This window comes from Symphalangus syndactylus, chromosome 24 (genome assembly GCF_028878055.3).
Source record: "Symphalangus syndactylus isolate Jambi chromosome 24, NHGRI_mSymSyn1-v2.1_pri, whole genome shotgun sequence".
In the NCBI taxonomy this organism is placed as follows: domain Eukaryota; kingdom Metazoa; phylum Chordata; class Mammalia; order Primates; family Hylobatidae; genus Symphalangus; species Symphalangus syndactylus.
In genome coordinates, this window is record NC_072446.2 from 52,640,408 (window position 1) to 52,653,231 (window position 12,824).

The window sequence follows — 12,824 nt, forward strand, 5'->3', positions numbered from 1 at the left end:
AAAGACAGTTCCAAGTTCCCCCTCCACCTCCGAGAATGGAGTCTTGCTGTGTTGTCCAGACTAGACTGCAGTGGCGCGATCTCAGCTCACTGCAACCTCCGCCTCCCGAGTTTAAGTGATTCTCCTGCCTCAGCCTCCGGAGTAGCTGGGATTACAGGCATACGCCACCATGCCCAGCTAATTTTGTATTTTTAGTAGAGATGGGGTTTCTCCATGTTGGCCAGGCTGGTCTTGAACTCCTGACCTCGTGATCCACCCTAAGTGCTGGGATTACAGGCATGAGCCACTGTGCCCAGCCCGACACTTCCAAGTTTAGATAGACCGAGCTAGCATTTGCTGTCAGTGATTGGAATGAATAGTCAGAGTGAAAAAATAAGCCAGCAACTCGTTTTGGAATGTGGGAATGTGAAAATGTAAAATTAAAGCACTTACTATTGTCTGGAGAAATGGAGGTAGCCCAGAAGAGCCTGGGTGTTGTGGTATTACTGAGCAACAAAAGGATGGCCCATGACTGATTCTGAGACAGGAAACATAGATAAGTTATCAAAAATGAAATGCCAGCAGGAGAGCAAGGATGTAGGTTGTAAAAAAATGATGGCATTTCAATATGCCAAACCACAGATATGATCTAAGGCTAGATTTGCATGTAATAATGAAAGTGGCCACCTTATGTAATGTGAGTCAGGCCCTTCTAAGCACTTTACTTGTGAAATCCAAGCTATTACTACGTTCTTCTGAGGCAGAGCCCATCAAAGCTCCCACTTAGCCAGATATGTTCCTGAGTGGCCACTTCATGGTTAAGTGCTGCCCCAAGTACCCCAGGTGCATGGCCACTGCCCTGGCAGTGGCCTTTGCCCCTTCTGGATACCCATCAGCCTCTCATGATTCACCAGGGGCCAGCAGGGCTTCTTCAGTTCCAGCTCTAGCCCTGAGGCTGGCATGTACTCTGATTGTTCAGTGCCTTGGTTTCTTCCTGCTGCTATAACAAAATACCTTAGTGTAATTTATAAAGAAAACGAACGTATTGTTCAGAGTTCTGGAGGCTGGGTAGTTTAAGATCAAGGTGCCAGCAGACCCCGTGTTTGGTGAGGACTGTTCTCAGCTTCCACAATGGCTCCTTCTTGCTATGTCCTCATGTGGTGGAAGGAGCAAGGCAGCTCTCTTCAACCTCTTTTATAAGGGCACTCATCCCATTTATGAGGGTGGCGCTCTCATGACTTCATCACTCCCCCAAAGGCCCCACCTCTTAATACTGTCAAATTGGGTATCAGGCTCCAGTAATACAAATTCTGGGGGGATACTACCATTCAGATCATAGCACTACCCATGTCATGCTGGTGGTTACATATTTTTCAAAGATGCCTGGGTACTCTTTTTAATCAGAAACTGGTACAGAGGAAGAATTGAACCTGGGCAGGTGGGCTCCAGAGTTTGTACTGTCCCTTTGCCCTCAGGTTCAGAAACCCACGTGAGAATTATGCATTTCCTCTGGGGAGAGGGAGTTGGAACAAGAGATGCAGCCGAAGCTTTAGCAGAATTGGATGTTTACGGCTAGGTATAATCATTGTAATCCCAGCACTTTGGGAGGCCGAAGCTGGAGGATTGCTTGAGCCCAGAAGTTCAAGACCAGCCTGGGCAACATAGTGAGAACCTATCTCTACAAAATTTTTTTTTTTTGAGACAGAGTCTTGCTCTGTCACCCAGGCTGGAGTGCAGTGGCACAATCTCAGCTCACTGCAACCTCCGCCTCCCGGATTCAAGCAATTGTCCTACCTCAGCCTCCCAAGTAACTGGGATTATAGGCACCTGCCACCATGCCCAGCTAATTTTTTGTATTTTTAGTAGAGACAGGGTTTCGCCATGTTGGCCAGGCTGGTCTTGAACTCCTGACCTCAGGTAATCCACCCGCCTTGGCCTCCCAAAGTGCTGGGATTACAGGCTTGAGCCACCAAACCCAGCCAAAAAATTTTTTTAAGAATTAAAAATAAAAAATAGCCAGGTGTGGTGGCACATGCAGCTACTCAGGAGGCTGGGGTAGGAGGATCTCTTGATCCTGGGAGGTGGAGGTTGCAGTGAGCTGTGATCACGCCACTGCATTGCAGCTTGGGTGACAGATTGAGACCCTGTCTCGAAAAAAGGAAAAGAATTGGATTTTTTTTTCTCACAAAAAAATTTATAGCAAATGTTTAATATCAGCAGTGAGTACTGCTTTATGATAATTTTTTTAGAAACCCAAAGGTTTTGTGATATTCTTAACCATGCTTTTCCTGGTAGGTCAGATTCTTTCCTCTCCATTTCTGCTGTACTCACTTCCCCAGTGTGACTCATTTTTCAGAGGCAGTCTGTCGTGTTGCTTTCTCTGAACTCAGGAAGTTTCGCATGTTGATGTTGAAACCCTCTGGGAAGTGGCCTGATGCAGCTTCAGCCTTGATTTCCACTGGCCTCCTCCAGTCAGGGCAGGCTTGTCACTGGCCTCCACTTCCAGCCCTTTCTTACCTTCAAGCATTTCTTCTGTGTTCATGTGACTCCTCTGCTAGCGATTCCTTCCCTCTTTTTTTTCCAGCACTCCAGAATCCATGGTCCCTGATCCGATACCTTTTCTGAAAAAGATTAGTTCATGTACCTTATATGTTGTACGGTGTCTCAGTTGGAGATCTGGGCAGTACCCCACAACCAGATCCATCAGTGATTCTGCAGGGAAATTTGTAAATTCTCACACTAAATGGGGTAAAATAGATTAAACCTCATATAAATTTCAGTCAGATTTTGCTGTAAACTAAAGAAAAAAATTTGGATCTTTAGGCTTTTTTGGATTTCAAAATTGTGGGCCTGATTTTCACTCTTTAGGAAACTTACTTTATCCACGAAGCCTCCATTAGCAGTTTCTTCCACACTGACAGCTAAGTGTAGGAGACACTAAGATAGAAAAGTGAGCAAATATCTTTGCGCTCAGTGTTTTACCTTTCTTTAATCATTTGTGGCTTGAAGCCCTTAGCTGGTGTTTATTATATGTTACTGGAATTGAATTGAGTAGCCCAAGACTTGGCTATTGGTATTGAATGGCCAGATCAGGGAATGGTGGCTTAGTGCCCAGGGACACTTGGAAAGTCTGCTGGAGCTGAGGTGGAGAAGCTTTCATCACTGTTTGACTTGATTCTGGTTATTTTTATATTTGCCCGAGTGGCACTGGACCACATGGATTTTCGCTTCTGACTAGAATGCTTCTTTCCAGTGGAATATAATTTTTCTAGGGAGGTCTAGTACTTACAGCATGGGCTGCTCTGGGGGGACTTGTTCCTCTGTGTTTAATTGTAGTGTCTTCTTCAGCTGCAGGAAACGCATTTTGTCAGGCAGCCAAGCTCCACATGCAGCTTCAGAGCAAACATGACTCCGCTACCAGCTTTGTGGATGCTGGAAATGCTTACAAAAAGGCAGATCCCCAAGGTAAGACAGCCAGGCATGTAGCATGCCTATCTCTGTGTGTAACTAACCAGTCAGTACTTTCCTCAACGTTAAGGTCAGTGTTGGTGTGCTTTCAAGTCCTGGTAAAAAGGAATTTTTGTATTTTGGAATAATAAAGAAATTTTGATAACCTTAGGGATTTTTCTTTTTTAATCATTTGGGGGCTTTTATGAGGAGAAATTATGTTAAATTTATACTGGCTGTTTAGTTTATAGCAGCATTTAATTAAACTCTATTTATATTGCATTTTAGAGAATTTTTTGGAAATTACCTTTAATTTTATCTAAGACTTCTTGTATCTTAATTTTGTGAAAATGTGTATTGTTCATGAAAGGAAACTCTTATGTTCCCTTACTGCTAAATACCTAAGGAGTTTTCAGATCCAGTTAATGGGAGATTGTAATATTCAATCGTTAAAAAGTCTTATTCATACAGTATCCATTTGGTTTTTTAAAAAGTTTTTCAAAGTATTTGTTTTGAGGAAGGAATGCAATTGGATATTTAATGTGGTAAAATTTTGCAAAGATTATTTCTTTTTAGTTAGAAGAGTGTAATTAAAAGTATTAATTTCTTCCCTTCCACACGCGTACACAGCGGAAATTTTGTGTTTTTCCTTTATCTTTTAGCAGTCCATTTTGTTTAACACACAGATCCCAAATTTTGAGAATAAATGTGTCATAAAGAAATAGGGTATCTGCAAGACCTTTGTTATGAGGATTAATCACAGTTTATTTCCCAAAGTGACAAACTGGACGCAGGTTAAATGAGCTGTTAGAGTGGTAAAATTGTAATACATCAGTACTTTAGAATATGGTGCAGGCATTAAAATCCGTGGTTTCAGAGAATCTTCAGTAACCTGGTAAATGTTTACATGTCAATTAAAGAAGCACATGAGACTGAATGTTGTATAATCTCATTTTCAGAAAAAAGTTTGTGCACGTAGAAATGTGTCTAGTAAACACAAAGGAAAAGTACATCTGAGTACTAACAACGGATTTGAGTGGGATTATTGATAGATTATTTTTGTATTCTGTATTTTAAAAGGTGTAACAGGGATCCGTATTTTTTATGTAGTTTAGAGGGAAATTGTTTCAATTTTTGTTCATCTGCTTACCTTTCTAATTTTGTAGTCAGGCCTTTCTACTTTGCTGCCTCTTTAAACCAAATGTAATAAACTTGGAGCTGTCACTGTATGCCAGCATTATAAACACCATCATTTTATGATAGGGAAAATTTTTTGGCTCACTTTTTTAGAAAATTAGTATAATTTATTAGCATTATTATTTATTAGATTTGTTTCTTCATTTTGTTAGTATGCTGCAATTTAGCATCTTTGAACATTATACAGAATGTTGACTTTGCTTAAGGGTTGTTTGAATAGGCATTTCAAAGTGCTTTTGCTTTTGGCTGTATGGAGAGTAGAATCTATTGAGGTGATTGTTCTTGTGATGTGGTGCCATGTTCCAAAATTAATATATATGCATGGTATTAATGAGGAATATGTTTGCATTCATATTTTAGCAGATTTATCAGTGTTGGTGACAACCTGTATGGTTTTATTTTCTTTATAATACAGTCTTTTGCCTGGATGGAGTCCTCACTTTAAGGTTAAGAGTAACTAAGCCAATGTTACTGCAGCTACAGTTCCCTAAATTATACTGTAGCTGCTGAGAACAAAACCATGCTGATGAATCTGGACTTGTGCATGATTTTTGTTTGCTTCTCACTAACCTGCCCACCCTCCACTCCAAAATTATACCTCATTAACGTTCTAATAACAGCCAAGAAGACAGCCTCACCTGAACCCTCTTTGACTGAATGGACTTTTCCTTGTTTTTCTTAAATGCCTACGCTTCAGAGGCTATCAACTGCTTAAATGCAGCCATCGACATTTACACAGACATGGTAAGACATTGCATTGCTTGAGTGGCTGTGGGGTGGAGTCTTGAGATGGCTTAGAGTTCTCTCTCTCTTTTTTATGTTCCCAAACTGGCATTCAGATAGGTAAAATGGGTGTGTGACTGTTTCTTGTTTTTTCCCCTAGGGAAGGTTTACAATTGCAGCCAAGCACCACATTACTATTGCAGAGATCTATGAGACTGAACTTGTAGACATTGAGAAGGTAAGCAGTGGGCACACTTCCTCAGATGTGAAGCAGGCAGATAAGCTGACTCAAAGAACTCTCTTCTCCTCAGTTTGAGAGTGATCATAGGTGTAGAGTGGTCATAGATGGCCTTGCCTGGAGACTTTCAGGGTCTAGCTGGCTAAGTAGATGGGCTGTTTTCCTGGAGTGGACATCTAAGACATGAGAGCTGGTTAAGATTTACAGAGATCACCTGTTGTTTCCACTGTCTCTGATTCACGTCAGAATATTACCATTGCCAAAAGAACCTTCAGCTGTATTGCTTAGTACTCTAAGGCCCAGTGAAGAAAGTGTAAGAGGTGACCTCTGTACACTCAGTCAGCATCACAGCTTTAAGTATCTGTGTGCCAGTGACTCACAAATCTGACTGCAGCCCAGGCCTCTCTCCAAATGCTAGATTCCTGTATCCACCTGCCTGCTGACCTCTCCACTTTGTCCAGCAATCATCTCTAACCCAACATGTCTGGGACTGGATTCTCAGATGCCCTGTCCCCAACCCAGTGTTCTCCCCTAAACTACAGGCTTCCTTGCCCTTTCTCTTTCCCTACAAGCTGTGAGCAATTTTTCTGAGCGGTGTCCTTCCTGCTCCCAAGTCTTGGCACAACTCACTACCTTGTCTCCCAGCTTGCACTTGATCGCTGCAGGATCCTTCAAACCGGTCTCCCTGCTTTTGCTCCCCCTACCTTGCCAACCCCACATCCCCATGCCACAGAGTAGCCAGAGTGAGCCTTCTAAGCATTGCATCATACTCTGTTTCTCCACTGCTCACAGCCTTTCATTAGATCCCTTTCACTAAGAGGAACAGCTGGAGCTGTGCAGAGCCTTCATGGCTCCACTGAATTGCTTCCTTCCAGCCCCACACCCCCCATGCACCTGTGTGGCCCGGCCTCTCCTCTTTTCTCTTATTCTCCTCCTCTTGCATACCCTGCACAGCCATCCTGGCCTCCTTGCTGTTCCGCACACATGTCAGATGAGCGCTCCTGCCTCAGGACCTTTGTATCCACAATTTCATCTGTCTGCAGAGCTCTTCCCCAGATGTCCATGTGGCTGACACCTCACATCTTTCAAGTCCACGTGGCTAACTTCCCCATGCCCTTCCATTTTTGCTCATTTATTACCTTTTCCATGAGGCCTATTATGACCCCCTAGTTAATATAGCCCCCCCAAGAAAACATAGCAGATCCCCACACACCTCACTTCTTGTATTGCTGAGCAGATGTCTCATTACAACATGCCGTCTCATATGCTTGTTCATCATTCTCATATTGGTTGTCTCTCTCCCTCCGCCAGAATGGGCACACGTGTCAGCAGAGAGCTTTGTCTCTGCTTTGCTGATGTGTCCCAAGAGCCCAGAACTCTGGGACCTAGTGGAATCTATATTTGCTAAATAAACAAATGCTACCCCTGCCTCCACCATACCAAATGGAGTCGTCCTGGTCTGGGGAAGGATCTGCTAGGCGTTACTGAAATTGGACTGGCATTGTTAACGTTCACTCTTTTGACTGTGTGACCTCCACCTGTTGGTTATTCAGCACAAAATTTGCTCATATTTGTTACATAAAATTATTATTTGACCCTTTTTTTTTAATAATTGCCATACTTTTCTGAGGATACTCCCTGATCTTGATCAAGTCAGGGCCACCCTGTGCATTGACATGTGTGTGTGAGCCTTCTCTTTGGAAGGTTATCTGTGGATCCTGGAGGAAGGTGATGGAGCTGGACCTGAACCTCCTTTGTTACCTGATGTGGAATTGATGATGGAATGGGAGGGAGATGGGTCTGGTGTGGCTGGGGTATTTACTTGGTCAGGGTGTCTGGGATGGCCACAGTATCTTTATTTAGGTTTGAGTGAGTCTCGCGGGGATGAGCACTATGCGCAGAGCATCTTTGCCAGCAGAGGCTCCTGTTCCAGCTTCCTCTTTCACAGTGGTCAGAAGGGCACTCTGGGGCAGGAGCCTGCAGTGCTATGTCATTTCTGCTCCCCAGGCATGGTCTCCAACACATGTGTCTCCATAAACTTGAGAGCAGATAAAATGAAATGTGACATACTCTTTTTTTCTCTTGAAAAAAAAAGGTCAGGTACAGTGGCTGATGCCTATAATCCTACCACTTTGGGAGGCCAAGGCAGGAGGATCACTTGAGCCCAGTAGTTCAAGACCAGCCTGGGCAACATGAGAAATCTCCATCTCTACTAAAAATATAAAAAAAAAAAACTAGCCAGGAATGGTGGCATGTGCCTCATTCTGTTGCACAGGCTGGACAGGTTGGAGTGGCATGAACACAGCTCACTGTAGCCTCAACCTCCTGAGCTCAAGCGATCCTCCCACCTCAGCCTTTCGAGTAGCTGAGACTACAGGCATGTGCCACCATGCCCGGCTAATTTTTTAATTTTTCATACAAATGAGGTCTTTTCATGTTGCCCAGGCTGGTCTCAAACTCCTGGACTCAAGCAATCTTCCCATCTTGGCCTCCCAAATGCTGAGATTACAGGCATGGACCATCATGCCTGACCTTCACAGAATACTGAATTTTAAAATGCAGCTATAAAAGAATAGGTATACTATGGTTCTCTTTTTGCAAATACTTAGTCACATACAGAAATAGTCTGGAAGAAAATATTTCTTTGGAGCACCTGTCAGAGCTGTCATGTACACACATGTGAGATTACCTGATGAAGGTACATCTCCTCCCTCTAAAATGTGGGCTCTGTGAGGGCAGGGCCCATAATTGTTCCGCTCACCATCACAGCCCTGAGCCTAGCATGATGCCTGTTTACAAAGTGGGTGCTCAGTAACAGATGCGAAGTGAATGAAGACAAAGTGCATCACAAATGAAAGCTGCCTAGTTCCATGGCCTGTTTTGTTTTATTCGTTTTCTTGTCCCTGGGGCTCTTTTCTAACTCACTAGGAGCTGCCTTGAAGCCACTTAACTAATGGGCTTGGGCAGAAAGGCAGCACCTTTAATCTGATTTTCAGAGACTGCTAGCTCCCTCATTTGCATTTGCTGGGAAACCTTTGTCATTCAAGCATCCTGCAAACCCACCACCTGCTTCTGTATGTTTGCATGCTAAAAATGGTTTTTACAGTTTTTAATCCTTGGGAGAAAAAAGCATTTTGCGACATGTAAAAATTATATGAAATTAGAAATTTCATTGTTCATAAATATAGTTTTATTGGAACACAACCACACTTATTCATTTATATCTTGTCTATGGCTGCTTTTATGCTACCACAAGAGAGCTGAGTAGTTGCAAAAAAGATGCACAAAACCTAAAATATTTCTTGTCTGACCTGTTAGAGAAAAACTTTGGCTAGAGCCCTGGTTTAAAGAACTGCTCATACTTACCTCTTGTTATTTGGGGTATAGAAGGTTTTTTCAATCTTATGAGAGCCTTATTTCTAAGGCTGTCTACCACTGTCTACAAACCAGCTGATTCTTTGCAGAGTTCAGCTCTTACAAAACTGTGCTAAAAACAGCAGCACACACTATCATCTGGCTCTTCTCAGCCATTTTGCTTAGTTTTGGACTCCGGTAGACAACTATTTTTTGTTTGTTTGTTTGTTTGTTTTGAGACAGTTTCACTCGTCGCCCAGGCTGGAGTGCAGTGGTGTGATCTCAGCTCACTGCAACCTCTGCCTCCCGGGTTCAAGCAGTTCCCCTGTCCCAGCCTCCCAAGTAGCTGGGATTACGGGTGCCCACACCACGCCCAGCTAATTTTTGTATCTTTTTACTAGAGACAGGGTTTCACCATGTTGGCCAGGCTGCTCCTGAACTCCTCACCTCAGGTATTCCACCCACCTTGGCCTCCAAAACTGCTGGGATTACAAGCATGAGCCACCGCACCTGGCCGACACCAGTTCTTTTTTCTGAGTTGCCACGTGCTTGATTTCACTAACTTCCACCACAGCATGACAAGGACTTCTAGCTTTCTGGCCTGTGATCTCTGTTTCTTCTCCACTTGATGCCATATGTTTTAGATTGATGACAACACGCTTATTGTAGGTGACACTTAAGGTATTAGTGGGTGTAGTCTGTGCTGCAAGTCAGACGTAAAGTGTAATTAGGGCTTCATATTTCTCTAACAATCCAGTGTGGCTGCTAAGGGTTTGACAGTGGTAGAGATACTGGGGTTGGAGGTACCTTGTGTCCTTTGTAGTTACTTAGGAACCTGCCTGACAGTTCTGCCATTTTGGTGTCTAGCTTACAGTGTCACTCTGGACTTGGTCATAGCCATCCTAGCTCATGGGAAGTGGAAGGCCTGGAGGAGGATGCAAAGTGAGATATATGGCCCAAGCCTGGGAGTGGCCCCCAGCATGTCTGTTTACATTTCACTGGAGAGAACTAGTCATAGGCTGCCCCTCACTATAGAGGAAGCTGAGGAAGTGGCATAGCTGGGCATATGCCATGTGGGGAGGGGGAAACAGATTTTGATGGTCAGCAAGCATTCTGCGTGCTTTCTTGTATTTCCTAAAGAAAGCAGGCCGAGTTGTGAAAAGTTTGCTGGTAGAGTAGGTTTATTTATGGAAAAATACCTATGCAAATGTAGTTTTAAAATGCAGCTCTCCAAATAAATTGTGTGTGAATAAAATATGTATGTTTTCAGGCTATTGCACATTATGAACAATCTGCTGATTATTACAAAGGAGAAGAATCCAACAGGCAAGTATTACTTTTCTTAATATGATTTAATGGGTTTTATTATGTGTGATAAAAAAATACTTCTTTATACTCTGTGAGTGTATTTGACTACACCAAATGAAGATGTTCTAAGGCCCAGTGCACATCTTTTGTTTTTCCATTGGCTTGTTACTCACTCTGCTTTGGTTCTTGATTTCAGCTCAGCAAACAAGTGTCTGCTGAAGGTGGCAGCATATGCTGCCCAGCTTGAGCAGTACCAGAAAGCCATTGAGATCTATGAGCAGGTGAGGATACTGTTGTTTCCTTGGAGAGAAGTTGTCTGAATAATTTTTTAAAATTAAACTTTTTATTTTTCTTTTTATTGAGATATAACCCACACATCATGTAATGAGTGCAGTTCAGCGGTTTTTAGTCTATTCACAAAGTTGTATAACTCTCACCACTACTTAATTCCAGAACATTTTCATCATTCCCAAAAGAAGCCCAGCAGTCCATTCTCTCCTCCCAGTCCCTGGAAGACACAATCTACTCTCTGTCTATATGGATTTGTCTATTCTGAACCTTGAATATATATGAAATCACATACCATGTGGCCTTTTGTGACTGCCATCTTTCACTTAGTGTATTGTTTTCAGGGTTCATCCATGTCAGCAAATGTCAGTATGTCATTGTTTTTCGTGGCTAATACCTCATGGTTTATTTATCAATTTATGGATGTTTGCGGTTTTTCCACTTTGGGGCTATTATCAGTGATGCTGCTGTGAACATTTGTGTTAAAGTTTTTGTGGCGGTGTTTTTAGTTCTCTTAGTTACATACCTGGGAATAGAATTGCAGTTGCTGGGCCATGTGGTAAGTCCATGTTTAACTTTTTGAGGAACTGCTAGACTTTTTCACAGTGGCTACACCATTATACCTTCCCACTAGCAATGCACAGGGTTCCAGTTTCTCCACATCCTCACCAATACTTGTTTTGTTTTGTTTTTTTGTTTTGTTTTGTTTTTTTAAATAATAGTCACCCTAATGAGTGTGAAATGTTGTCTTACTCTGTTTTTGATTGTTATTTCCCTAATGACTAGTTATGTTGAGCATCTTTTTATTTGCTTATTGGCCATTTGTTTATCTTTGGAGAAATGTCTATTCCAGTACTTTCTCCGGATTTCAATTTGGTTGTTTGTTTTTTGGTGGTGAGTTTTAGGTGTTCTTTATATATTCTGGATATTAATCCCCTATCAGATATGTGATTTGCAACTATTTACTCTCATTCTGTGGGTTGTCTCTGGATTCTGTTATTAATGTCCTTTGATTTACTGAAGTCTTTAATATTTTTGAAGTCCAGTTTGTCTATTTTTTCTTTGTCTGGCTTTTGTTGTTATATAGAAGAAATCGTCGCTAAATCTGGTATCATGAGGCTTTTCCTTTCTGTTTTGTTCTAGGAATTGTATAGTTTTGGCTGTTAAGTTTAGGTCTTTTATCCATTTTGAGTTAATTTTTGTATATAGTATGAGGTAAAGGTCCAACTTTATTCTTTTATATGTGGATATCCAGTTTTTCTAGCACCAATTATTGAATAGAACTATCTTTTAACTATTGAATGGTATTAAGACCCTTATTGAAAATTATTTCACCATATGAAATATGAGGGCTTACTTCTGGGCTCTCTATTCCATTGATCTATTTATCCATCTTTATGCCAGTATTACACTGTTTATTTCTGTAACTTTGCAGTAAGTTTTGAAGTCAGTAAGTGTGAGTCCTCCAGCTTTTTGTTCTTTTTCAGAATTGTTTTGGCTATTCCAGATCCCTTACATTTTCATCCGAATATTAGGATCACCTTGACAATCTCTGCAAAGTAGCCAGCTTGGATTTTGATAGGGATTGTATGGAATGTGCATACCAATTTGGAGTGGTTTTAGAGTTTTCCAGAGAAACAGAACCAATAAGAGGTGTAGGGGTGTATGTGTGTGTGTGTGTTTGTGTGTGTGTGAGTGTGTATGTGTGTTTAGAGAGAGAAATTACTGGAGGGAATTGATTTGCTTGGTTATATAGGCTGAGAAGGCCTAAGATCTGCAGTCTGAAGACCCAGGAGAGCCAATGGTATAGCTCCAGTCCAAATCCAAAGGCCTCAGAACCAGGAGAGTTGATGATGTAATTTCTAGTCTGAGTCCAAGTCTGAAGCAGGAGAATACCAGTGTCCTGGCTCTAAGACAGGCATTGAGAATGAATTCTTCCTTTTAACCTTTTATTTTATTCAGGTTTTCAGTAGATTAGATGAGGCCCACCCACATTGGGGAGGGCAATCTGCTTACTCATCCTACTGATTCGAATGTTAATCTCATTCAGAAACACCCCACAGACACACTCAGAATAACACCAAATATCTGGGCACCCTGTAGCCCACTCAAGTTGACACATAAAATCAGTCATCACAGAGAGTATTGCCATCTTAACAATACTAAGTCTGACAGCCTATGAATACAGAGTTCCTTTTATATTTATTTGGATCCTCTTTCATTTTGCTTAACAATGTTTTGTAGTTTTTGGTGTGTAAGTTTTGTACTTCTTGGGTGAAATATACTCCAA

General features: G+C 42.0%; 1 protein-coding gene across 4 annotated transcripts in view; it reads left to right on the top strand.

Moving 5' to 3' along the window:
- The window catches only part of NAPB (NSF attachment protein beta), a 46,924-nt gene that overhangs the window by 20,966 nt on the left and 13,134 nt on the right, over positions 1 to 12,824 (top strand). Inside the window, exons 3-7 of one of the 4 annotated variants that reach the window (XM_055265100.2) lie at positions 3,328 to 3,444; positions 5,321 to 5,367; positions 5,507 to 5,584; positions 10,209 to 10,264; positions 10,443 to 10,527. In XM_055265100.2, the coding sequence (XP_055121075.1) occupies positions 3,328 to 3,444; positions 5,321 to 5,367; positions 5,507 to 5,584; positions 10,209 to 10,264; positions 10,443 to 10,527 (383 nt within the window). Of the gene's footprint in view, positions 1 to 3,315; positions 3,445 to 5,320; positions 5,368 to 5,506; positions 5,585 to 10,208; positions 10,265 to 10,442; positions 10,528 to 12,824 lie in introns of those variants that run through there. The other 3 variants (XM_055265099.2, XM_055265101.2, XM_063634224.1) reach the window with 3 other exon arrangements.